Source organism: Pundamilia nyererei, unplaced genomic scaffold, assembly GCF_000239375.1.
Source record: "Pundamilia nyererei isolate P.nyererei 1_Seehausen unplaced genomic scaffold, PunNye1.0 scaffold00018, whole genome shotgun sequence".
Taxonomy (NCBI): Eukaryota; Metazoa; Chordata; class Actinopteri; order Cichliformes; family Cichlidae; genus Pundamilia; species Pundamilia nyererei.
The window spans coordinates 4,757,637-4,782,123 of NW_005187419.1; the positions used below are offsets into that span (position 1 = coordinate 4,757,637).

Sequence of the window (24,487 nt, forward strand, 5' to 3'; positions counted from 1 at the left end):
TTTTGTTTTTTTCTCTTCTTCTTTTCTCTGTAGATAAATGAAACCAGTGTGGTTTTACTTTTTCTTTTTCTCGTTTTTAGTTCACTGAAGTTGAATAAAAAATAACCATTTATTTGAGGCATGCCATCATGTTGATCACTTTGCCATTGCTTTATGTTTGTCACGCATAATGGCTGCTTTTCTTTTCGTTTTTTTTTTTCTCTCTGTGGTACCTTGAATTGACAGGCGGTGTTTTATAAGCGAGACTTTCAAAGCGTAGAAGCTAGGATGTGTAAGTTTGGGTTAGTTTAACACCTAGTGGAAACAAAGTGGCATTTACACATAAGTGGAAAAATCGTGAACAAATGAACAACACAAATCTGGTTGAGCCAGACGTTGCTGTTTTTATCAAATAAAATCCTAAATGTTTATTTTTTTCTAATGATTGTTGGCTTCTGATGCAGCTAATGATTATTTTTGCAAGGCTGAGAGGACCAGGAAGGTAAATGACATCACCACGTGCAGTTAACATGTTGCACAAATAGGCGCCACTGACACTGCATCTGTATTGAACTTTGCACACGATACTTAAGATGCCTGCTGAGGAGATGAGAGATTTTTTTTTTTTTTTCCCCCCCACATTTTCACTCATTAAAAGCAACAAAAAAAAAAGCAAAACATAAAAACAAATGGAGACGAGATGGTGATTCATTCACTCTAACCTTTCAAAATGCTCCAGCTGAGACCACTTCACTCTTTGTTTTCTATGATGAAACGAAGAGTGGGTTTATTTAAATGTAAAAACCCACACTGAATGGGGGTGCAAGCAAGTTTAGCTCGTGTTTTGCCAGTTTTAACACTGATATTTGAGAAGATAAATAAATCCAAGGGGGGCTGGATTATATTAAAGATAATCATGTGCAGTGAACTCTCAGTGAATCCAGCGTGAGGCTGAGCAGCTAATGCTGTGTGGCAGCGAGGTAGATGATTATCTACGCTTCTTAGATCGCTTTTTGTAAAATATGTTGCCCAGATTGTGGAATTACTTTAATTGCTTGAGTGCAATCATTGCTTTGAGCACGTTCAGAATTTCTTCTCACTGAAAATTAAAAAAAGAGTCATAGACAAGAGTTGAGCATATGCTACTGGGTATTATTCAAGTGTACCACCTGCTGCCCCTCTTATGTGATCACCTTGACTTGATTCAGATTCCAGATTCATGAATTTTTAATGGGAACCATCTCTGTTACCTCCTAATGTTAGAGCTGGTCCAACCCCCACCCCCTCCGTGGCAAACAGGGTGTTCCCAGTGAAAGCGGGCCATAGTTCAGCGCAGGCTGTTGTAAACTGCTGGAGAAATCTCCCTGCAGTGTTTCAGGGTGTCTTACTGCCCTTTTCTGAAACTTTTTTTTTTCTTTTGCCCCGTTGCATCATTGGTTGGTCTGATTTCATTCATCTGTCCTTGCATTCTCATGTACACAAACAGTCACAGTCATCCCAGCCCCACTGCGATTTCTATCAAACCCACGTGGCTGTTAGAAAGCCGTGCGTGATGGCTTTTTAACAGGGGACAGACAGTGGGACTCTTAACTGCAGCGGATAGTGCAGAAAAAGGCTGGTGGGGGGAGCATCATTAGATTTCATCGTGTGCTCATGTCTGATTCACATTGAGTAATTTCAACTCAGGAAGTGAAATTTAAATATATTCAAATAAAATGATATGATTCATGTACTGAGAAAAATCCAAGCTTAGATGCCATTATTGCAGAATATGTGTACGTGTGAGTGATTTCAGTTTGTGTTCATATTTCAAAGTGGCTAAATGAAGCTCGGGCTTGGCATGCTGGTGAATGGTGCATGGTGGGTGGGTGGGTGGGTGGGGAAGCTGATATGATTTACAAAGATATCTGAAAATGTATGGAAATTTGTGATATTATAGGATAACAAAGGGTTTATACAAGGCTTGAGGCTATCTCCACAACAGTAAGTGGCTACTGTAAAACGGTCCAATAAAGGCCACTTTCACTCCCATTTCATAGCTGTACAAACGCTTATGACTTTTTAAATTGCTTCGCTATATTTACAGTTGTTACCTCTAAGAATCGGCGCTTTCATCGCTTTTTCTCTCAGTCTTGGTTTTTATTGACAAATTTAACCCCAGATACTGCAAAGCTTCTTAGTCTAGGATTTTTTTAATCAATCAGGGATGTTTTGCACCATGCACTGTCGCTGGGTAGAAATAAAATCATTAGATTGTTACGATTAAGATAACAAGACAACGGATATAAATAGTATTTTTATTTGTATTTCATTTGTTTTCAAGTCGACCACGATTTGTCTCTGTTTAAAGGTAGAAATAAAATGGAATTTATACACTTGTGTCTGGTTTTCTTTTCATCTTCAATTGTGACTAAAAGCTTTCTGCAGGAAGACCAAAAGCAGCTTCGTTCGAGGGGAGCGAGAGCGTAATTTTTCCACGTCTTTCCTGCCTCAAGGCTGTTTTGCTTTATTTCTTTTGCGGGGGCTGCCTGTATTGTCTGTCAAACATTTGGAGGATGAGTCAGTGGCACGGTTGGCCCATTTATCCCCCTGGATGTGCTTTTACTTATTTATCTGATTTCAGCTGGCTCAGACAGCACCGAGAGATGCTTTACAAAATCAAAAGGAGTGTGACAAGTGATCGTGTTGGGCGTGAACTGGATGATTTTGAAAAAAGGGAAATGAAATCATGTTGCCAGCCTCTTCTTTCCTCTTTTATTACAGTTGGATTCACACCCCCTCTTATTTTTAGAAATCACTAAAATAAGGACCAAGCCTAAGCTAAAACTGACAAATGGTGCCTTTTGGTATTTTGTTGATCACAGTGCAATCTGTGACTGCATGTAGGCTGACGGGTTTCACCTTAATGCTTTCCTTCACCACACTAACAGGACGACATATTCATATTTCGTTCATATTTCAATTTCAGTGGAAATGGGTTCAGTGGAATCATGCTTATTTTAAGATTGAACCACTGCTGCATGTTAGAAAAACAAAGTTATCAAAAGTAATCATTTTAATTAACAAAAAAAATGAATGTAAGTCGAGATATTGATGGTAGGTAGTTGCACAGTTTAGTTTGAATTAAATAAACAGGAAACAAAACACGTGATGTGATTGGAAGGTTGTAACGCTCTGCCTTCTAACCATAAATCGACAAAAATTCACCCATTTAAAGATTAAAAACACAGACATCAGGTAAATTTTAGAGTTTTGACTCCAAATTTTACCTCAGTGAGGTGTGTGCGCGCGCGCTCTGTGGGTTTCTAATCAAATGCCTGTTCAATGTTTCTTTCCACACTCATTTTATACATGCAAACTGTATATTAGGTGGCTTATTTCTCAATGCAGGCTAATGTCTCGCGAAATATGGGGCAAAGAGGATGCTTGTGTGGGACAATCTAGGACACTGAGAGGTACATTTAGATATGCAGTATACAGCGTAGCATTGTGCCCATGAATATCAAAAATAATGTATCAGAACTGAATGCATTTTTTTCTAACTCCATCACTTGATAAATGTTCATAAATGAAAGCTGTTTATTTTTAGGGTTTCTGGAACTCCTGTTTCCCTGTTAGTGCTTTTTTTTTTTTTTAGTTATTTATCTATCTGGTTATATTCCTTTGGTTTCAGTAGGGATGTAGCTGCAGCTCTGCACATTAGCTGCATGTTCTTATTTATTTGTGGGAGTCAAGTGTGTTGACTCTTATAAACTACAGTCAATAGAAACTGCCAGAATATTTGGGTTAGAAGAACAAGAAGTCACAATTTTGTGCAGTTGCCTCTCTAATGAGGAAGTTGTCATACCAAACAGCAGCATTGTATGCTCTTGCGTGCAGATTTATTAATAATAAAATATAGAAAATAAACACAAGCTTGGACAGCGTAAACAAACAGTGGGAGCATTTATGGCCCCTGCAGTGTATTATTTTATGTCTTGTGGCCATAAAAACACTTCCTTCCATCAGTTTGTCAGTCTAATACTACAAATTCTCATTGTTTTCCAGGGACATGCCCATTTGTGTAGCAACGATAACAGGAAGCTGTCAGGTTTTATTTTCATTTTCCACATCTGTTCACTTGGAATGTTTTGCAGGCCCAAAAGATCCAGAGGAGAAAGATTTACTGCTACAGAAGCTTTGATTATGAATTTTTCTGCATAAAATATTTAAAATCATAAACCTCTACAAACAAGACTCAGTCATTTTAGTCACTGTAACAGCTCGCTCGTTCGAGGGCTCAATAAATCTAGCAAAAAGAGAAAAAATAACTCATAGACAAACAGAGCAGTTACTAACGTTTCCTCAAGTGCTGAAGGGAGGTACACTTTCCTCCTCCAAGCAGCTGAGAGACACACTCTTTGATAGTTGAATGAAGTCATCCGGCCACTTGGAATACTCCAGCTGAGCCTTTGTGATGACAGAGCGATTGGTGCTTTCACTTCTGCTCCTTGTAAAGCATGCTGCCACCGGGTTACTGAATGCTTGACACCCTTTAAAATATGCAGTAACACTACTTTGGATTGTTTTCCAGTTGAGACCTGTCCATAGAGTTTTAGGGGGTGCTTATTTATCTCTGAGAAATTTCAGCTCTCCAAAATAGTGGCTGGCAAAAATCCAAAGAGCAGTGAGGTATCTGCATTCAGTGTGTCTGAAAATAGAAGCACAGAAAGATGGATTGTGTTTCAAACAGCGGGGCTGAGATGGCTGGCACGGCTCACTTTAAAATGTTTTATGTCCAAAAAAAACAGAATCTGTGTGAAGCTACATTTTAAACTCAAATTGGTCCAATGTCTGTATTTCAGACTGCAAACGGTCTATTTAAATGAACTTTGAAAGGCAGAAGCAAGATGACTACACATTGATATCGAAGCAGTTTGCCTGGAGCAGTCATTGGCAGTATGGGAGAACAGAGTGAAGACGTCAGGCTGCTTAGAGGCACCATCTTAAAACACTTTGTTAGACATGTTCTTTGGCCAACTTCATGTTCACATGTGGTCATGACTTCCGTATTTTAGTAAGCTAAAAAAGCTTGCATGGAACAATTAAGGTTGCCACATGCAATGTTTTGTTTCTATATAGTTTTAAATGGTCTAAGCTGCTTTCCAAGGTGATTTTTTTTCATGCAAATTCACTTTTTATTAGTTTTTATATTAGTTTAAACTTATATCATGAATGCCATTTGTCTGGGGAGTTCAGAATAGTATTACTTTACACCCACGTGAACCCCTTTTCAGGCTTGCTGTGTTCAAATAACTGATATAATCCTATTTTCTTAAGTTTAGTAGTTAATTTATAGTTAACAAGTTGTGACAATATCACAACACTGTGATATTGCAGTATTGTGAAGAAAGGGAGGGTCCACAGAGAGAAAACGGATGGACATCGGAGGACAGCAGATGGCTGAAAAAGATTAAAGAAAGAGAATATCAGCTCACCGTGCTGTGCCTATGGCCTGATGTCAGACAACACTGTAAGTGTGTTTATACTCTGACTTTTATCCCAAGCCTTTATGTGTGTGTTGACTCAGCAGTGATAAAATTAGACCATTTGAGGACAATGCCTGATGGTCTCGTGGCTTTATATTCCATTTTATGTTAACTTGTTCCACTTTAGATGCGGATGGCACCCAAAAATTCAACAAATGTAGAAAAGTAAGTGATGCTCACAGTTTGCTGAGGGAAGACCAAGTGATCCCACACTTTACATGGCCATCCCACCCAGCAATCAAAACCTATGTCGGTGAATGGAAGCTTATCTGTTATATTCTTATCTAAAACATTGACCTCACATGATCCAGGGGTCCATTTGAAGGTCACCTGTTGCCAAAAGCAGGACACCTTGGTGGCTTTGGGTCAACCTGGGAGATAAAGATGACCAGATCCAGACTGACACACCAATCTAATAAGAAAAGACTGGAAAAATACAAACTAGGTCAAAGAGGACTGACCTTTGGTCTTTCCATGCTGTTAGCACATGACTTGATCATGCCACTTCTTCCTTGTTATATCATGTCACTGTTTTATCTCTTTCTTTTTCAGGCTAATTTAGGTAACAGGGTTGCACGTGTGTTGTTTGACACAGCAGCAGTGCATAATGACTGTTCTTTAAAAATATGTTGATGTGAAAAAAAGAGACACGTGTCAACAAAATCATCAATCTTAAATTAACTAGTCTATTAGACATGCTTATCAGAAGGCTATGGCAAAGAAAAGAAAAATACTATTTTGGGCCGTTCTCATGAGCTATTTTGTATTTTAAATAATATTTTGGAATCACCTTTCCAACCCAGAGGCTTACAGTTTGTCCCAGGACAAGAGTAATTTACAGGACAAATGTATTATGTGTGTATTATGTACTTTGCGCAGGGATTATTCTCAATTTTCGTGGGTCGGACAGAAAATGTCCTGCAAAAGTAGAATGGCTTATTGTTTGTTTTTATTATGACGTAATACAATCTAAAGCTTGGCCCTTAAATTTGTCATCTCAGTAATTAAAACTTAAAAGAAATTATTTAAAGGTTAAGCAAATATAAAGTGTTTAAATAGCAAAATTTCAATCCTGAAGCATTAACCTAATGCACGGAGTTCCTCACTGTGAGCTTTAGTGTAATTAACAGTGCAGGAGGGTTTCAGGCAGGTTTTAGTGTCGCTGCTGATGAGCGCATTCTGACTGTGTACTAACAGTGTGATTGTGCTAAATGCTTTCCAGCAGCCAAATAGAGGCAGAGGCCGCTGTACAAGAAAACACTCCCCTCTGCACGTCGTAGTAAACCCAGGGTATGGATCGGCTCCGCCCATAAAAAGGCCTGACCAATCACAGAGCTTAAAACAAAGCCCTCTGGTTTGATTTGTAAAATTGACCTTGACCTAAGCGAATGGCGCAGCGCAAGGGGCGTGGCTAACAGCTAGTTCGGTTGCATTGGACGTCGCTCATCATCAACTTTTGCTACTAGACGAGCCTGTAAAAGCTAGTTAGCGGCTACAAAACACACACATTTCGTGTCTCAATCGTTCCCCGGTGTTGTGCATTTGTCCCCCTTTTAAAATTTCGGCTGGGACCCGGAGTCGTGAAGGAGCAGTAAAATTCCATAAGCGACGAGGAGACTCCATCTTCGGGGAGAGCCAGCGAGGCGGCAGAGAGCTAGCGGGCTTCGCTGCTGCTGCTAGGCTAACTTTGCCCCAGCCAGCAGAGCGAGAGCCGGAGCAGAGCGAGTGAGCGGCTTGCTGCTAAACGGTCAACCTGACGATACTTTCGTTGACTACAAAAGACTCCCAGGTAGGTTTGGAAAGCCCGCATAGGTGTGTCAAGCATGCATCGATGCGCTGGCTTTCATCAGCGCTGCGATGCAATCCCGTTACTGTAGCTGCAGGCCATAGCGCTAGCTCCCTCCGTCCCGCAGCTGATAACATATTTACCCTGCTAAGCTAATGGACTGTGGAAGCCCGTAGAAACACAGCCACATTCCTTTCTCACGCAACGATTTTATCTACTGTTCTTCAACATGATGCAACCCAGCAGCAGACCGGTTATATACGCAGATATCAGGGCACCGGTGAGAAATTTAATGCAGGTGTTGTGTGATGTGCAGAAATGCAAAACTCGTAGGTGATTGTGGTTTGTTGTTGTTGTTGCTGCTGCTGCTGTCACAGCGTTACTTTGATGCCTGTGGTTTCAGCATGCTGATGGTGGGAGGCGATGGACGGAAGCACTAGAATGAGTGTGAAGGAGCTGTGTGAGACGGATGACCTGGCCACCCGCTTGGTGCTGGACCCTCTGCTGGGCTTCAGCACCCACAAAATGAACATCAGGTAATCTGACACACAATACAGCAATCATGGAGTCCAGTGACTACCCAGTGCTATGGTATGGCTGGAAAGAGTGTGATCACTGCTGTTTCGCTGGCTTTTTTTAAGGCTTGATTTCTTAGATTTTTGGTTGGGTGGAAAAAATACAAAAGCAGAAGAAAGCAACTGATCTAAACTAATAATCCCACAATAGGGTTAAGGGGTGAATTTCATTTTATAGTGAAATATAAAAATAAATAAATGTGAGGGTGAAAGAGAAACCATAACATGAGCTCTCACATAAGGTGTATCTGATATCCCGTACTGGTGTTTTTTGTGCATCATCAAAATAATATTGGTCCGGTTTTTAGCTTTGCACCTGACCAATCACATTGTTGTGATGTCATAGCTTTGCAACTTGAGAAAAAAAAGACTGTTATAATGATGTTATGAGGATGTAGGAACAAAACCCACATGTGGATATCAGATTGCGCTCAATTTCAACATTTCATTAATATTTCTTTGTGTCAACAGCCGATTGTGTTGCGTTACATCAGTTTTGTGCTGGGAAAATGTTAAAAAAAAAAATTAGCAAAGAGCTGAAAAGACTTTAAAGCATGTCAGTTATTAATTAGAATGTCAGTGTTTGTTGCCCCAACACAAAGGGGGAATTAATAACAATAAAGAAATATTATTAACACAAAAACAATATTGACTCAAACTGTTATTTAAACGCTCAAACAGCCGAGCTATTTTAGCGTCTGAAATGACAAAGCGGGGTCATGACTCATACTTTATACAGGAATAGAGCAATAATGGCTCTGCTTGTGGTTATCATACTGTTTCCTTTACATGTAGCAGATCTTGTTAAATCCACCAATGCCTTTACTTATGTGTGTCCATATTGTTGTGTAATAAATAGTAAAATTAGATGAACCGGTGACGCCTTCATCAACAGCAACTTACAGTGAAATTTTCCTAATCAGGCTTTTTCTTCAGCCTTTGTTACTTCCAGGGTTCTGTTTAAAACAAAATCTTAACACGTATGTTGTTTTGATGTGTGTGTGTTTGCGCAGAAACATTCAAATGATTTATGTCACTTTTGCCAACTAATTTCTGTCAGTTGAGCTGTTTTACTTCAGGTGTTCAAGTGTCTGCCTCAAGGCCTCCGCAGCAGTAAATGGTGCTGCTTTAGTTCTGTTAGTCATGGTTGACTGCAGACCATTACAATGTCGTGATTAGAAGTGGAAAATAAAATGAGAGCCTGTAATTTTATAAAAATACATACATTTCCAGGGTCATAAATTACTCTGTATAACTTTCTATTATCCTCCCAAAACCAGTCGGCTAATTCCTGTTATTTGAAAGGTGGAGTGAAAAAAAGAAAGCTTTACATTTTGTTAAAGTAAATTGGAAATGTTTTTATCATTAGAAATCTCACTACAGCACACAGAAATGTGCAGTTTGAGTTCTAAATTAACTTTCTTTGGGCACTTGAAGGTTAATCATCAGTCCAGAATTTCGCAATCCATGCATTCCTATTAAAGCGGCCCCTGAGCTCTATAAAACTTTAAGAATACCAGGTGGTTCTGATTATGCTTTAATGCAGTGACACTTCAGGCCAACTGCAAAACCTGGACGTTCAGTGAAAGTTAATATATAATAACGATGAGTGTCCGAATAAAAGCTCACACCTCAGCAGTCATTAGAGAAAGTCATTAAAAAGAAAAACCTGAATTTTACTTTAATGAAGGTGTACGCAGCAGCATCAGTAAACTGCTGTTCATTTTCCAAGATTTTTCATGAGTAGTTTGACAACCGCTTATTTTAAAGCAGTTTTAATGAATGAGTTTGTTAAGTGTTTGTAAAATTCTGAGTGGTGTTTTTCCTGCATGAAATGTATTTAAATCCACTTTAAAATGAATAATTGAAAATAATATAAGAACCGAAAAATGGATAGGCTTTTATTAAATAAGGTAACGTAAACTCTTTGTCCCATTTACATCCTGACCAGTCATACTTATGGGTGCAGCGACCTCCCAGAGGGCCGTGGAAAAACCCTGTGTGCACCTGTTGTGCATGTTTTGGTGCATCCGTATTAAATACAGAAGTGAAGGAAGGTTAGATTTCTGAGAAAGATGCACAGATATTTATTAATTGTTATTGTAGCTTATAAGAACAGAACTGTGGAACATTTAGTCCAAATATTTTTAACTGTGAGCTGATTAGGGTGTTTTTTGTGTGATTTTCTTTTTATTTTATCTTTTTTTTTTTTTTCTTAAAGTTGTTGGTTCAAAAATATATTTGGATGCTATATCTAAAATTCAGTGTTAAAAGGAAGCTTCTTAGACTCTTCTTATATCTGTCCCTCTCTCTTTGTGCAGCCCCCCACCAGAGATCCGACGTTGGGGTAACCTCAAAGAGACGCTTTTGAGGTTTCAGCGTACGCACGACTTCAACGCTACGTTTGAGGCTCTAACGGTGGGCGAGCTGGCTGGTGACTACTTTAATGCTTTGGGGAGCCATCGACAGGAGCTGCTGAGACAACATGTATGCATAAAACAAAAATGTTTGTTATCATTTGACTTTATTGTCTGTGTTCGGCGTGTATGTGTTTATCACCGATACTTGGATTTGTCACTCGAGTGTAACATCACAATCAAAGACCGTGTGTGATGTTTGCAGGTTTATCGCTACCTCAGTGCCTTCCTGTTGGATAGCGGTGTCAAGATAGAGTCCTGTGACAGATACTCCTCAGAGACCAACGGAGCCAAGATAACCTCAACTAGGCACTGGTATTCACACGCAGCAGCATCACGAGCTGCCACTGCAGCAGCACTGCGTCCTGTACGGTGTTTTTACAACTGAAAACGTGATGCCTGAATTGTTCCTCGGCAGGTTTGTAGGAGAGCGGGTGGAGGTCCTGCTGGGCTGCATAGCAGAGCTGAGTCCTGCTGACAGTGCCGTGCTGAGGGCGGGAGTCAATGACTTCAGCGTGATGTATTCCACACGCAAACGCTGCGCTCAGCTCTGGCTCGGGCCTGCAGCTTTCATTAACCACGGTGAGTGTGTTTACCTTCGAGACTAGTGGTTGTACACATATATATGCATCTTAATGGAAATCTAGGCCATGCCTTCAGAATTACACTGTAGTTACTCTTAAAGTGGGCCTACTGTGTTTCTCTCTATATGTGTGCTGTTACAGTGATTGATACTGATTTACATTGACCATGCCAGAGTTTCAGATAGTGTGCAAGCAGTCCTTTTAAAATTCAGAGATCTCAAATAGGATTTCAGGTTCAGATCATTTCACTTTGATTTATTATGATGAAGGTTTGGGGAAATTAACTTCAATAGAAAGGCAAGTTTCTTTCCTTTTTTAAAAAAAAAAAAAAAAAAAAGGGAATTTAAATGCTTTTTTGTGTATTTTTTTGTAGTCTGTGTTTAAAAAGTTCTCCATGGTGACCAAATTAACTGATTATGATTTTAGCTTTCATTGAGCAACCCTTTATTTAAAGTTTGATTGCTCACATTGGAAATGCTGAGGCTGGTGTGCGTACAGTTAACTCTGTGGGCCGAAAGCTGAGGCTTCAGGCTGCTCTGAATGCTCTGTTTCAGATACGTTTCTGCTCTTTGCTTCTGTTACGATAAAAACAGGGACTATCTCGACCCTCGTGCTTGCGATGAGCAGGCAATCGGAAGATGTTGGCTTAAAAAGAGGAAAATGGAAACTAAAACAGAAGAGGAACTGAGGGGCTTTACCAAAGCTTAATAATAGATGAATAAATATGAATAATTATGAATAAAAATAAATAAATAAATCATGCAAACCTGTGCTAAATATGGAGCTGGAAATGAGCATAATAGGCCGACTTTCGGTTCCTTACTCAAGCTGATGAATGTATATAATTCATAGAGTGCACCAAAACAGATTTATCCTGAACTCGGTTTGCACTGCAGTGACACAGGGATAGCGGTCAATGTTTTGCACCCATGTCTGTGTCGTCATCATAATTATAGTGAGAAATTATAGGTTTCCTCATATGATTTATTGACTTTCTAGTTACAACAGCGAGAAAATCATGTTAGCAGATGACATATTGGTGCACAGTAATAAAGATTCAGGAGGTCTTTCATACCTCATGCAATAACTCTTTATTACACAAAACATCTGTCTAGCAGAGAGTAAATTGTCTGAGTTTATTTCGGCCCTGTGTTGTCTCAACACTTCACATCCTGTTATAGTGAACCACTTTAATGTGACATGACATATGCTGTGCTTGTTTTCACTGCTGTTTCTTTTTGCTCTATTGAATTTGAACTCTTTTACTTTTCAAGCCACTTTGTCATATTATATTATATCAAGCTTTTTTTTAAGCATCTGATTGTATTTCATTTAGATTTAGAGCTTTTCTTTTGCATGTTGTTTGTTTTTTGAACCTTGTTGAGCTGTTTTGTTTTGTCACATTTTATTTGTGTTGATATATTTTGTATTTGAGGTGTTCTGTTGTAGGTCTGTTTAATGTTTCAGCTCCATATTTTAAAGAAAACAAAGCATATCTTATCCTAACTGCAATTATGCCAAAGGCCTAGTAAAAACTGGGTCATTTTTTCTATCAGAGGGCTATCTCTTTATTTCTTTAGTGAAAATAAATCCAATCTAAACCAGTAGATTAGCAAAATGTTGAGTTTTTCATTCACTGGTGTGATTTTATTAGTGACCTTATTTATCTTTCTTTTTCTTTGTCCCGTTGCACTGAAGACTGCAAGCCAAACTGCAAGGTAATCTGCAATAATAATTCACTAAAACACTTCAAGTTGAAATTATAACATGTTATTTTCATGCTAAATGTTTTATTTTAAGTGCAGATTTAGACCTGCCTTCTGCCTCCTGACTGCTTTGTTGTTGTTGTTTCCCACGGGCCATCCAACCTTTGTCTTTGTCTGTTTTTTTTTTTTTCCTTCTTTTTCATCCGCCCAGTTCGTCCCCGGTGAGAAGAATATCGCTTGTGTTGAGGTGATTCGACCCATAGCACCTGGGGAAGAGATCACGTGTTACTATGGAGCCAGCTTTTTTGGTGAAGGCAATGAAATGTGTGAATGCTGCACCTGTGAGAGGTACGTCCATTATCTGATCAGACATGGTCTTTATCAAAGTCTTTTTTTCTCAACAGATTTTATTCATCTAAGAGATGAAAACTCTGAACTTTTAATCTTTTTTTTAACTCTTCTTTAGGAATGGAGAGGGTCACTTCAAGCACAGAGGGAAACAGCCTGAAATCGAGGAAACAAAGGACCCCGTGGGCCAAAAGTACCGCCTGAGAGAGCGATATCTTCGTCATCACAGAGAGAGAGGTCACTTTTCTACAAGGCCAATAACACCAGGAATACACTCGGGAATCTTTAAAGGTAACCAGTTTGGGATTTTCCTACTAAAGAGCTTTTGGGCTTTCCCCAAAGCACAATCAGAGGGATTGCACATAAAGGGAAAATCCATAGATTTTTATTGAGTAAGGTAACACAATACCTAAACTATATGCAGTCCTTTCGTGCTCAAGGCCACTCAGGAAAAACCCTGATGTTAGTGTGAAAACACACAAATAAACAGAGTTTTTGCCTAATTTATTTTATTAAATCCTATCCAGTTTTATTTATATAGCTCCAAATCACAGAGACAGTTGCTTCGAGGTCCTTTATATTGTAAAGTAAAGACTACATTAATACAAGCCCTGCAATAATACCTGGTACAGCTTAAATTCTGCCGTGACTACACTGTTCAGATTAAAATTATTGCTCTGTTTAAAGTATACGTTCAACAGTGGCAGTGCAATTATCCATAACCTGTAAAATATTATGCCTTAAAAAGGGTCTACTATTAAATATTTGTGCAGCTACAACATGACATATATAATATAAAATCTCCAAACTTGTTTACTTATTCTACTAAATAAATAAACTAAATAAATCCAGATGTTTTAATATCCTTTTGTTCTTATCTGTTTGCTTTAGGTAGCATACGCATGCTTATGCAATCATATAAATAAAGGATTTATTATGTGGGGTTTAGAATAATTAGATGGGATCTTCCTCGGGGACAGCCAACATAAACATTATGAGGGACCACTCACAAATGGATCCTCATTAAAATATTTATATTTATCAAAAGTTATTCAATAATCTGTGTCGATGATTAATAACAATGGAGCTTTAGTTGTGATTAGACTCGGATTTTAAGAGGATTTTAATTCAAATGACATTTTTGGCTTCCAGCAATCATGAAAAGATGGTAATCAGGATGAACGTACTAAATTACTTTTCATCATTCATTTTTGCTACAAAGCTCTCATTTTTTCTTGTCGTATGAATCAAGTTCAACCTTTTCAAAGCTCAACCTCACCCAGTTTAGTTGAGCTCTACCCAAGATGTCTGAAAGTGAGCCCTTGCTCAATGAAATCTGCCTAGGAGGAGTAAATCTAATGAAAGTTTTTTCCTGCAGCTCTGAGGGCCTCTCACTTGATCTTCTTTTGCAGACCTTTCTCATGGGAGCCTGTGGGCAGGCAAAGAGTGGCGGTTATTCTTGTGTAACGGGCTTTATAGTCAAGAAAACAATCCCTTAAACTGGTCCCCTACCAGAGGACAACAACCCTAACCCGCCTCTTTTCTCAGTTTATATTATCTATTTGTCCTTTAAAGAACTTCTAGGGAACCACTGTTTGTTGTTTGGTTTTTTTAAGGTTTGTTCATATATAAATGCTATAGAAATGCTTATGTAGTAGACGAAAGAAATCTTTCAGCTTTGGGCTTAAATTTTAAGAAATAAATGTGTAAAATTACAAAAGAAATTCTGGTAGCTCATTGCCTAGAGTGTCCTGTAATTATAAAACACACAGCTTCTGTTCACAGAAAATATCCTTTTGTACGTGGACCTATTGTAAGTAGTGAGAAACAGGAACTGTTTTTGTTATGCGATTGTTTATCTATTACTTAATTACAGTTGTGGAGTATGATTAGCCACAGGGAGGTCTTTATCAGCAGAAAAAGCTGTAAAACACATTTAAGTCCAACAATTCATGCCCTTCACATTTTCCAAAGTTATCCAGTGAGTGTATTGGAGTCTTTGTTGGGGGGATTCTGGTGCCCGGACCTTACGTTTGACGTCCATTATTTAGATTTTTAAGTGGGTTGATAACTGAAAAAATGTAATTTTACCTCCTGTTAGAAACAAACTGTTATGTGTTCCACTGTTTCAGAGTAAACATGCTTTGTTTCCTTCTTCTTTTTAAAAAAAAGAAGAAAATGCTTCAACGTCTTGATGCAATTTACAGTTGTTGTCTTCACAAGTTTGATTTGCACTATAGACCAGACTCTGCACATGAAGTTGTTCACAGGGCAGAAAAGCAGAACAATGGGTTTTGTGTAGAAACCAAAAAGTTAATTTGCTTCTTTGTTGCTGTCTCTCTTTCAAAGCCATCCCCTCAAGGAACTCATTCACTCAGCAGATGAGGAGAAATGCCTTGAAGAACAGAAAACTGAATCAGACAAAGAAGTGGAGACAGGAGAAGCAAAGACGATCAGGAAAGCACCCACTAAAGTCCTCCTCTACAGCCAAACAGCGGCGAACGGTTCCGCTTTTATCCCAGGTTACACTAAAGGACCTTAGAGTCAGAGTGCGGCGCCACTCTTTGGATTTTTTACTCAATTGTAAGGATCCAAAAAGCAAAGAAAGGGCACTGCTGCTGCAACTCGAGGAAGTGAGGCCACAAGATAACAGGCCAAGGGGACTGAACATGACTGGGGAAGAAAGCAACAGCAGTGCGGTGAACTTGAAGCCCTTTACTCTGAATTCCTCCATGTCGGCATGTGAGAAAAGCAGATCTGCGGTAAGAGGCGCAGGCCTTAATGGGAGGTTTGCAAAAGTGGTGGGCAGGAAGCCCGTTCACATGAGGACCTCTTCAAGAACAAAAAGCAGTGTTCGCACCACACTCGCACACCAGACGAAGTCCAGTAACACAACTAACACTACAACTGTTTGTCACCCGGATGAGGCCGACAAAATCTGCAGTGCAATAAAACAAGAGAATGTCGAAACTGCAATCACAGAAAGTCAAAACGGCGCGTGCGGCAGCGGCGCCGTCGAAACCAGCGTCATCACCACGGCTCAAAATCCTGCTGCCGAGCAAACTGAGCGCAAGACTATCAGAGCTTTATCCACGAGTAACACGGATGAATTGAAGAACACTGGAGACAATCCGCTAATATCTCTGAAGCAATATCTTACGGTCAATCTAACGAGGTTATCGGTGTCACAAAGTTTGGAAGTTGGAGAAAGCTGTGAAGACAGGAAAGTAAGGGTGGAGGTTAGAGGAAGGAGGATGCAGAGCCAGCGCCCAGGCCCAGCAACAGAAAAACGAGCATCCAGATTTCAGCAGAGGCAGGCGAGAAGTTCAGAGGTCTGCACAGCTGACGGTAACAGAGGGGTGAGGGAAATGTTTCTGAAGTCTCCAGATCAAACCAGTGTAAGGAAACGGCATTCGAGCGAGAGCACGGGCGACTTATCCCACAGCGAGAAAAAGAGAAGCGAGAAATTTAGTGAAATACAAACGGCTTCGGTAGATGACAAAGATTTTATAACAAACGAACAGACGGATTTTTTAAAAGGCAAAACAGAAGGGCAGAGAGACAGTAAAAGTAACAGAAACCTAGAAGAAGTGAAAAGGTCTGATTGCAAAATGGTTTCCAGCAAATGTCAAAATAATGTCCAGGATGTTAAAAATACAGCCAAGGGGGTTTGCACGCAGGAAGGATCAGGACAAATGAGTTTGAGTACGCAGCCAGTAAGTAGGCATGAAGATGATATTGTTATAAAACAAGCAAAGGTTCTGCTATCTGATATTTTAAGAAAAGATAAATCATTAATAGATGGGAGATTAAAGGGAGGTAATGTGGGACGACGGTTTTCTACCTGGGCCTCCAAGGAGAGTGCCGAGGAGGAATCAGAACAAACTGAAATAAATGGAGGCAGGTTCCGGCGTTCAGTGCAGAGGAGGATTATTAGAAGACGAAAGATAAGGCCCAGAGCAGTGAAAAGAAAAGCAGCAGATAAGCCAAGCACCAAGGGACACTTAAGCAAAGACATTACAGCTACAGTTAAGACGGAGTTGAGTCAGGAGAGTTTGGAGCCTAAGTTGCCACAGAGGCACAATGACCCACCGGCCACCTGCCTCAACCCACTACCTCACAAGTCACTGATTTCAGCTAAAACCACGACTAATCCAGACACCAATGCACAAGTGCACGCACAGTCCAATATACCTCTGAAGAAACGTACATTTCGCAGTTCAGCACTAGATTCTGAACAAAGTCTAAACTCTGCCTTAGATCAGGTTTCTAAAAATGTTACAGAGTTGAAATCGTCTGCAGTGCTGAGGCAGGACCTCGCCCCGTCTTCAGGGGAGAGTAGCAAAGTGAAAAGAGAGAATAAAGTCAGAGTTAGGAGGACAGAAATGCAGCGGTTAGCCCCCAGAAGACACTCCTCTTTTAACAGGGTCCTTCGCTCGAGACCTGCTGAAGCTCAGCGTGGTCATTTAATGAGGAACGCTCGAAAGTGTAAATTAGAGAGGCTGGATGAGGACGACGCCGGTAAAGCACAGACACTAGAGAACGAGCGTGTTGAGGATGTAGCTGAAAGTCCGACTTCAGATGAATTTCAAAGTAGAAATCAGGGGAAATTGATGACCCTGGAACAAAGTGGTTTGGAAGACATAAAGCCAGACTTTTTTAAAATTCGGCTTAAGAGAAGAAGAGGGAGAGTATGGGAGATGCAAAGTGCAGGGTTGGAAAACATGGCATTAAAAGCAGAAAAGGGAGATGAGTTGGTGGCATTCGATCCTTTTAAAGCTATTATGGACTCGGTGTCAATTTTAAACATGGAGATGGAGGCAGCTCAGGCTCACGTGCAAGCTAGTAAGAAGTCAAAGAGCAGATTGCATCGTTTGAAAAAAAGAGGAGAGAAGTTGCAAGCTATAAATTTCTACACTGGTGCAAAATCAGACAAGGACCTTGAAAATGACAGGGAAAACGTCTGTGGGCCCGATGTGTCTGCCAGCAACGAAGTACAATTCAAAGAGAAAATCGATAGGGACCCCGTGGTTGGAGTCAAGCAGCTGCTAGAAAAAACAGAGAGTCAGAAAAATGACAGCGCAGCCCTGTCAGCGGCAGCGCTGGAAACAAAAATCGAAGAAGGTTTTTTAAAGAGTTCCTGCTTGTTTGAAAGTGGGTCACAAAAAAAGCAAGAGCCGGAACTGGACATAAATGGCTGTCCATTACCGGTAATTAAACTGCGTAGGAAGATGGAGGATATTTGGGAGGTGGATAGTAAAGAGGAGCTCATACAGCCCGATTTAAAAGTAGAGACCATTATTAAGACAGAGATGAAGGGTCACGTTTTAGGTAAACAAAAAGGACTTTCCGATTGTTGCAAGCTCAAAGAAGAGTGCCCATCTTCTGAGAGACTGAACAACAGCTCTCTGAAAACCGAACCGCCACCATTTTCTTTGTCCCTATCACCGCTGTCGCTGTCCTCGCCCCTCAACGACAGTAAAACCGAAGTTATATCCGTAGCTGCAGACAGAATCACTGAAAGGCCAGAGATGATCAGTGGAGGAAGGAAACAGAGGCACAAAATGGACAGAACACACAAGTGTGGGCCTGTCGAAACACCCACCACTTGCCTTAGTCACACTCTTCAGCAAATTGATAACAGTCTCTCTCGGCTTTCCGAGGGCTTGTGTTCATCTCAGACTTTGGAAAAGCCCACAGCCTCTTCTAATTCTGTCATCCAACCCCCGTCCCAGTCTCCTCCATTTGCAACAGCAGATAACATGCTTACCAGCGAGCCCAGCTTCACAAACTGCTGTGATGACATTCTTGACTTTCAGTGTCTCAACTTTGAGGGCTATTACCAGCCACAGAACATGCTTCCATCTTCCCCATCAGATCTGTGTTCCCTGGATCCTCCTACAGATCCTTTCAGCAGTCCCCTCTCTCACAGCCCTACCGACACGTGGACCACGGAAACGCCATACCTTGGCCCTCCCAGTCCTGGAAATAACTTTACCAGTGAGGATTTGCAGTTTTTTCCAGGCCTAATGCCTTCCAAAAGTGACTCAGTTCCTCTGGAATGTGAAGCAAAGGATACCTCCAAAGACAGAAACCCACCCAACACCAGTTTCAGTTATTCAGCTCTGGGCAACCCCGACTTGGCGGCTAAAGATCGAATTATAAGTAAAAATCCGGGAATGAGGTTTTCCAAAGAAGACTTAAAAAATCAGTCTTTCATGGCACCCAGTAAGCCTCGTTTTATGGGTGCGTCATCGTCTTCGGTTACAACTCAAAGCCCTGTTACTTTACCCCACCCTGCCATGAACATAAAGCCAAGCACCAGCCAATCAAAAACCCAGGCTAACCTCAAAACCCAGGGTCCCTTCCATCGTATGACCATTCCCAATAAATCCCAGTCGTTTTCCAGCAATCAGCCAAACGCAGTTAGAGCAGTGTCCCAGAGCTGCTTAACAAAGCCCGTACAGTCGTCTCAAATGTCTAACAAATTCCTCTCTCCTCAGCTCTTCACTGTGAAAAATCCCAACCCTCCCGACAATCCATTCAACTTTCCTGAGAAAACCTCTACAGTTATTCACAGGGTGCTCAAGTTTCAGGGGGGCAACCAGAGTCAGAACTTGTACAGCGCACCTTGCAAAGAGACCACGGCTGCCGGCAGCCCGACCGTCTCGTCCAGAATGCTAGGTGCAAAATCAGGTGCTATGGAGAAAACCCAGCAGAGTCCAAAGTTCTGCTTTAGTGCAGACAGTCATCAGAAAGGCAACTTGTCTGTTCAGGGGTTCGAAAAGGACGTTCACCTCGCTTCCTCCAACAGGTCCAGCATTCATTTCAATAAACCCAACTCCTCAGTTCCTCATTCTTATAGTAAAGCTAAGATCTCATCAGACAAACATGAAAGTGCCGAAGCCAACATGGCATACAAAAACTTTTCTATCTTGCCGAGGCAGTTCTACTTTCCTAGCAAAATGTCCGACAGTTATTCAGCACCGCACGAGAAAAGCATGAAACAGGATAAATCCACTACGCCGACCTCAGACAAACACCAGCCGTGTTACACTCAGCAAGACCCCTTTGATTTCAGTTTTGGCACTTCTCTTTCGCCCATGTCTCAGCACAACAGCCCCCAAGTGGTTCACAATACACCACCTGCTACACCAGCACCAGCAAACAAGTCCTCAGCCCCCTCAGCCTCGTTCCCTTACGGCTATCAAGGTCCTCCTTACGTACTAAACTTCAGTGGAGACCATTCTTTGACCCTGGGTCTCAGGGATGGTGCTGAAGGCTACCCAGGACTGGGCTCAACAAACTACACCTACCACTGCCTGATGGAGCCTTCGGGCACACAGGGGCGGCTGGTCGTCGAGCCCTGTGGACCCCAGCTCTCCAACCCAGCTTCTCTGGCTGGATTTTCAGGGCTCAAAGGTCACGACGAGCACTGCAGGAAGGATATGCAGCAGCAGTGCCACGCTGGGGATCACCAAGGCACATCACACTATGGACCTGTTACAACATCTCACTCCATGGGTGCCACAAAACCCAAGAGGGTGAGGTTAGTGGTGACAGACGGCACAGTGGACTTAGATCTTCAGTACTCGGACTGAATTAGTCTCCCAATCCCAGAATACAATTGGGAATATATCGTGTCTGTTGCACACACAGATAACAAAAACAGTTTTGTAAGAAAAAAGAGCTTTTAAAACTATCTGACTGACATTTTTTCAAAATAATAATTTTAATTGACTGATAATGCTAACATGTACAGGGTTTTATGTAAAGCAAAATTACGAGTGTTTTATTGCTGTCCGATTTTTTTTTTTTTCTCAAATAGTATGTCCACTAAAATTTCCTTAGATTACCAAATTTCCAGTGTATAAATAAAACAAAGCATTAAATATATTTGTGTCTGGGAGGCCCTGTAAACATTTAAAGCCCTCTTCGTGTACTGTAACATAGATGTATGCATTTTTCTACACCCCGTAAGGCAGTAGAGGCAGGAGCCACCGTCACCGGTTGCTGGTACTTGTATTGGTGATTTTAAAAAGGCAGCTTTGTGCCTCAGTCTTTGATATGTTCTTGTGACTTTTTGAAGTACCCATTGAAACACCCTCTACCCTCAATTTTATACTCACAGTAAGCTTTTCTCACTTGGTGTGTGTTTGTGCGTGCGTGTGGGTGTATGTGTGCGTGTGCATGCATTTGACAGGCAGACCTGCAGGTGTCGAGGGATCAAAGTGTAAGGTGTGCGTCGCCGCACCCGATCACGCGACTGTTGCTTTGCCAGGTTTAGGTAGAATCGTTAGCGCGTGAACGAAAGGCTCGTGCATGAACAGTGTACAGTTAGAGACTTCATCGTAGGACAGCTTTACTGGGTGACGACGGGTTTCATCAGTGTCCCAGTGTGGACGAGTGACTGAGTGAGGAACTGCGATTTGGTTTATTCTTGCTAAATGAATCGACATCTCTAACAAGGCTTCATCCAGGTGGCAGACTAAGTGACAATCTTCTCACTTTTGTCCTTTATTTGGTCTCTTTTTCGAAGAAGGAACTGAAGGAAACAATGCCGCAGCAATTACTAATATTCTGTCGTTGCTGATGGAGCTACGCATCCGTAGGTGTTCATATTGTAACCACAGTTATTTGCTGTTGTTGGAGTCACGTTGTGTCATTACTGTATGTTTTACATCAGTGAGTGGGAGCATTCAGTGTGACTGCACAGCCTTACATTACTACCATCATAATGTACTGTCTTGATATGGAAAGGCCAATTATTTATTTTAATATCCTCATTCTTGAAAAGGTGCTTTAATGTAATTTATATTTCACATTGATTGTTCAAGCTATTAAATGTTTGTATTATTTAATGGGACAAAATACTGAGCTGAATATTTACACTGAGTATTTAAATTCAGAGCTTTTCACATCTTATCCAGTTTTTCAGTTGTTACAGGTGAAATGTTCTCTCTTTCTTATTGGCAGTTAGTCTCATTGAAAGTCTGCTGTAGAAAATGTACAAATGTAGCCTATATCATTAAAGACACTTAATTCTTTTTTTTTTGGTATTTTCTTCTTTTACTGCTTCTTGAATTTTTTTGTTGAACAGCAGTGGGAAAACGAGCAGAAACTACAATCTGCTCCAGCTGGCTGATTCTCAACATTAAATGGGTCTTTTTCATTTTCCCTTAGATGCACGCACCTTCCAAACTTCAAAAAGGGTTCCCAAGCAGTTTTAAACATCCCGTGTGTGTCCTTTAATGTGTTTATATGAAAGCTAATCTGTTCCAGAGTATAATTTGCTCTGTTAGTTTATTTTAATCCCTTTACAGTGGAAAAAAAAAATGTGGAAAGCACAAACTATATATAAAAATGGACGTAGCCATCACAATGTGACCCTGTAGTTTCCGAGTGTTAGCGTTTTACCCACATCCATGTTAGTATTTTGGAGCTAGTTGTTATAGTGTAGCAGATAACATTAGAGGAAAACGGTTCACAGGTGGATACTAAGTACCAGAATTAGTACATCAGCTCTCTTTTTGATAAAGGGCCATTAGGCACCCAACTCAAGCTCAGGAGTTTTTCAGTGACAGAAATGAGCTTCCACAGTAATGTGCAGTAGCACAAGTAAAAGAAATAAAGAGAGAAAAATGCTGCTTGTGTGAATGCAAACAGAAAAAGTTTTAACATGCGAGTCTATGGAGATTGACAGACTTTTAGACACAGGGCTAAAACAATTTTAACAACATTTTCCCATCTTGTTGGTTTTCTCAAGGGCGCATGTAATCATTTAGTCCATTAAACATCTTGTCAGGGTTGTACCTTATTGTATCATTTGTTCTGCGTCCCCTGATTTAATCATCATTATCTTGGCGTTAGTCTGTCCGTAGTCTGTTGATCTTTCACTTCCTGCCCGCTACAAGGAGCCAGCAGCTGCTTTTCTTAGCACTAGGACCAAACAAATGCACCCAGTCCCCTAAACTGGAACCAGGAAACCCAATATTTATCCTGGAAAGGAAATCCCCAACCACCTTTTAAAGTAGTTTAGAATTATTTAGTATCAGTCTGGTTTATGGTCTAAATTAAACCGTTTCAGTTTATCCCCTGATGGTAATCCCGAGATTTCGTGCTCATTTTCAACACTTTATGCAGATTTGAGACACAGCACCTTTTGGAAAACCAGGAAGACAACATTTCCTTATAAGTGATCAAACCAGCAACACTTCTGAACCTCACAACTTACATGGTTTTCTGTGTTTTTTCCTTCCATGATTATCAACCTGCCCGCTACAGGGAGCCAGCAGCTGCTGACTGTCATCACAGCACTGTGTGAATATGTATTCTGTGGGTAATTATTACAAAAGAATCAGCACTTGCATGAACTTGTTATTCATATTCATGCTCTGGGAGTTAAAAACAGACCTACCTGGGACACGTTTGACTTGCTAACTATATCGTTTTGCCTTTCACTTCTTTAATCGTGTTAGGCAAATGATCTAATTTTAGAAAGAAAGTGTTGATTTTACAATACAAGTAAAATATTTCATCTTGTATGAGTATACAGCGTGGTGAACTCATCAAAGCATTCAGTCAGAAAAAGAAATTCAAATAATTTAATCATAAGATTATGTCAAGTGCAAAGAATTCCTTTTTACTGTCAGTTAAAACTCCTTTGCATTCACCTTCGCTTTGCTTCATTTTCTATCCTGCTCTAATTTATTCATCTGGTTAATTTCACAGCTCATGGCCATTGTTCACCCTCCTGTTTAGTGCTCAGCCTTTAGCTCCTTCCTCTCTACCTATGCTTTCATCCTACCCAACCAACGCTTTTGCGTTCTTCTCTTCTTCCCCTCCTCTCTTTGAACATATGACCCACTTCTTTCTTTCCAGCTCTCGGTAGCAGACGAGCAGTTAATTCTGTTGCCAACTATAACAATTTTCTCATAATGAGGACAGAAAAAAAGAGAGCGAGAGAGGGAGAGATTATCCGTTATGGCAGTGAGGACACGGTGGAGTTAAAGAGACAAAAAAAGGGAGAAAACTGTGACAAATTTTAATATTAAAAGACAGTTTTTCAGGCTGTCATAACTGAATGCACGTTTTTATTCTGCTCAGATTTACGCACCGGTTTGGTTGCATCGAATGATCAATTCATGATTTCACAGGGTGAATCAGATTCATGTCATCAGCAAAATTTCCCCTTTCATGGATTGCATCATTAGGCTCTAAATGCACGTGCGCATGTGCGAGAGGGTGAGGTGGAGATGGTTTTTAAGCGTTCTCTGAGCAAAAATCAGCAGGCATATAAGAAAAACACTGGCTAACCACACATATTATCATGGATCTATTGTAAACGTGTATTTTTGGTAGGTATTTAACTGTTTGTGAGTCTAAGAGGAGAATACAATGGCATGCAACATGCGTGACAAAGAGATATTTCAAACGGTCATCATCAAGTTCTTTATTTACCATTTTCTGCATGAAAAATTCATCAACAGTGAAAATCTGTTGTTCATCACATCAGGAGCGAGATTTTAGTGAAACTAAATGCTGTGCATGAATGTTATGGTGTG

General features: G+C 40.5%; 1 protein-coding gene across 1 annotated transcript; it reads left to right on the plus strand.

Moving 5' to 3' along the window:
• The first annotated feature begins 6,924 nt into the window (after window positions 1-6,924).
• kmt5c (lysine methyltransferase 5C) lies at window positions 6,925-21,195 on the plus strand. Its single transcript, XM_005726259.2, has 9 exons — window positions 6,925-7,296; window positions 7,697-7,829; window positions 10,190-10,355; window positions 10,491-10,600; window positions 10,704-10,867; window positions 12,568-12,587; window positions 12,787-12,923; window positions 13,042-13,214; window positions 15,273-21,195. The coding sequence occupies exons 2-9, from the start codon at window positions 7,717-7,719 to the stop codon at window positions 20,522-20,524; spliced, it is 6,135 nt and encodes a 2,044-aa protein (XP_005726316.1). The 5' UTR covers window positions 6,925-7,296; window positions 7,697-7,716; the 3' UTR covers window positions 20,525-21,195.
• Window positions 21,196-24,487: the final 3,292 nt, after the last annotated feature.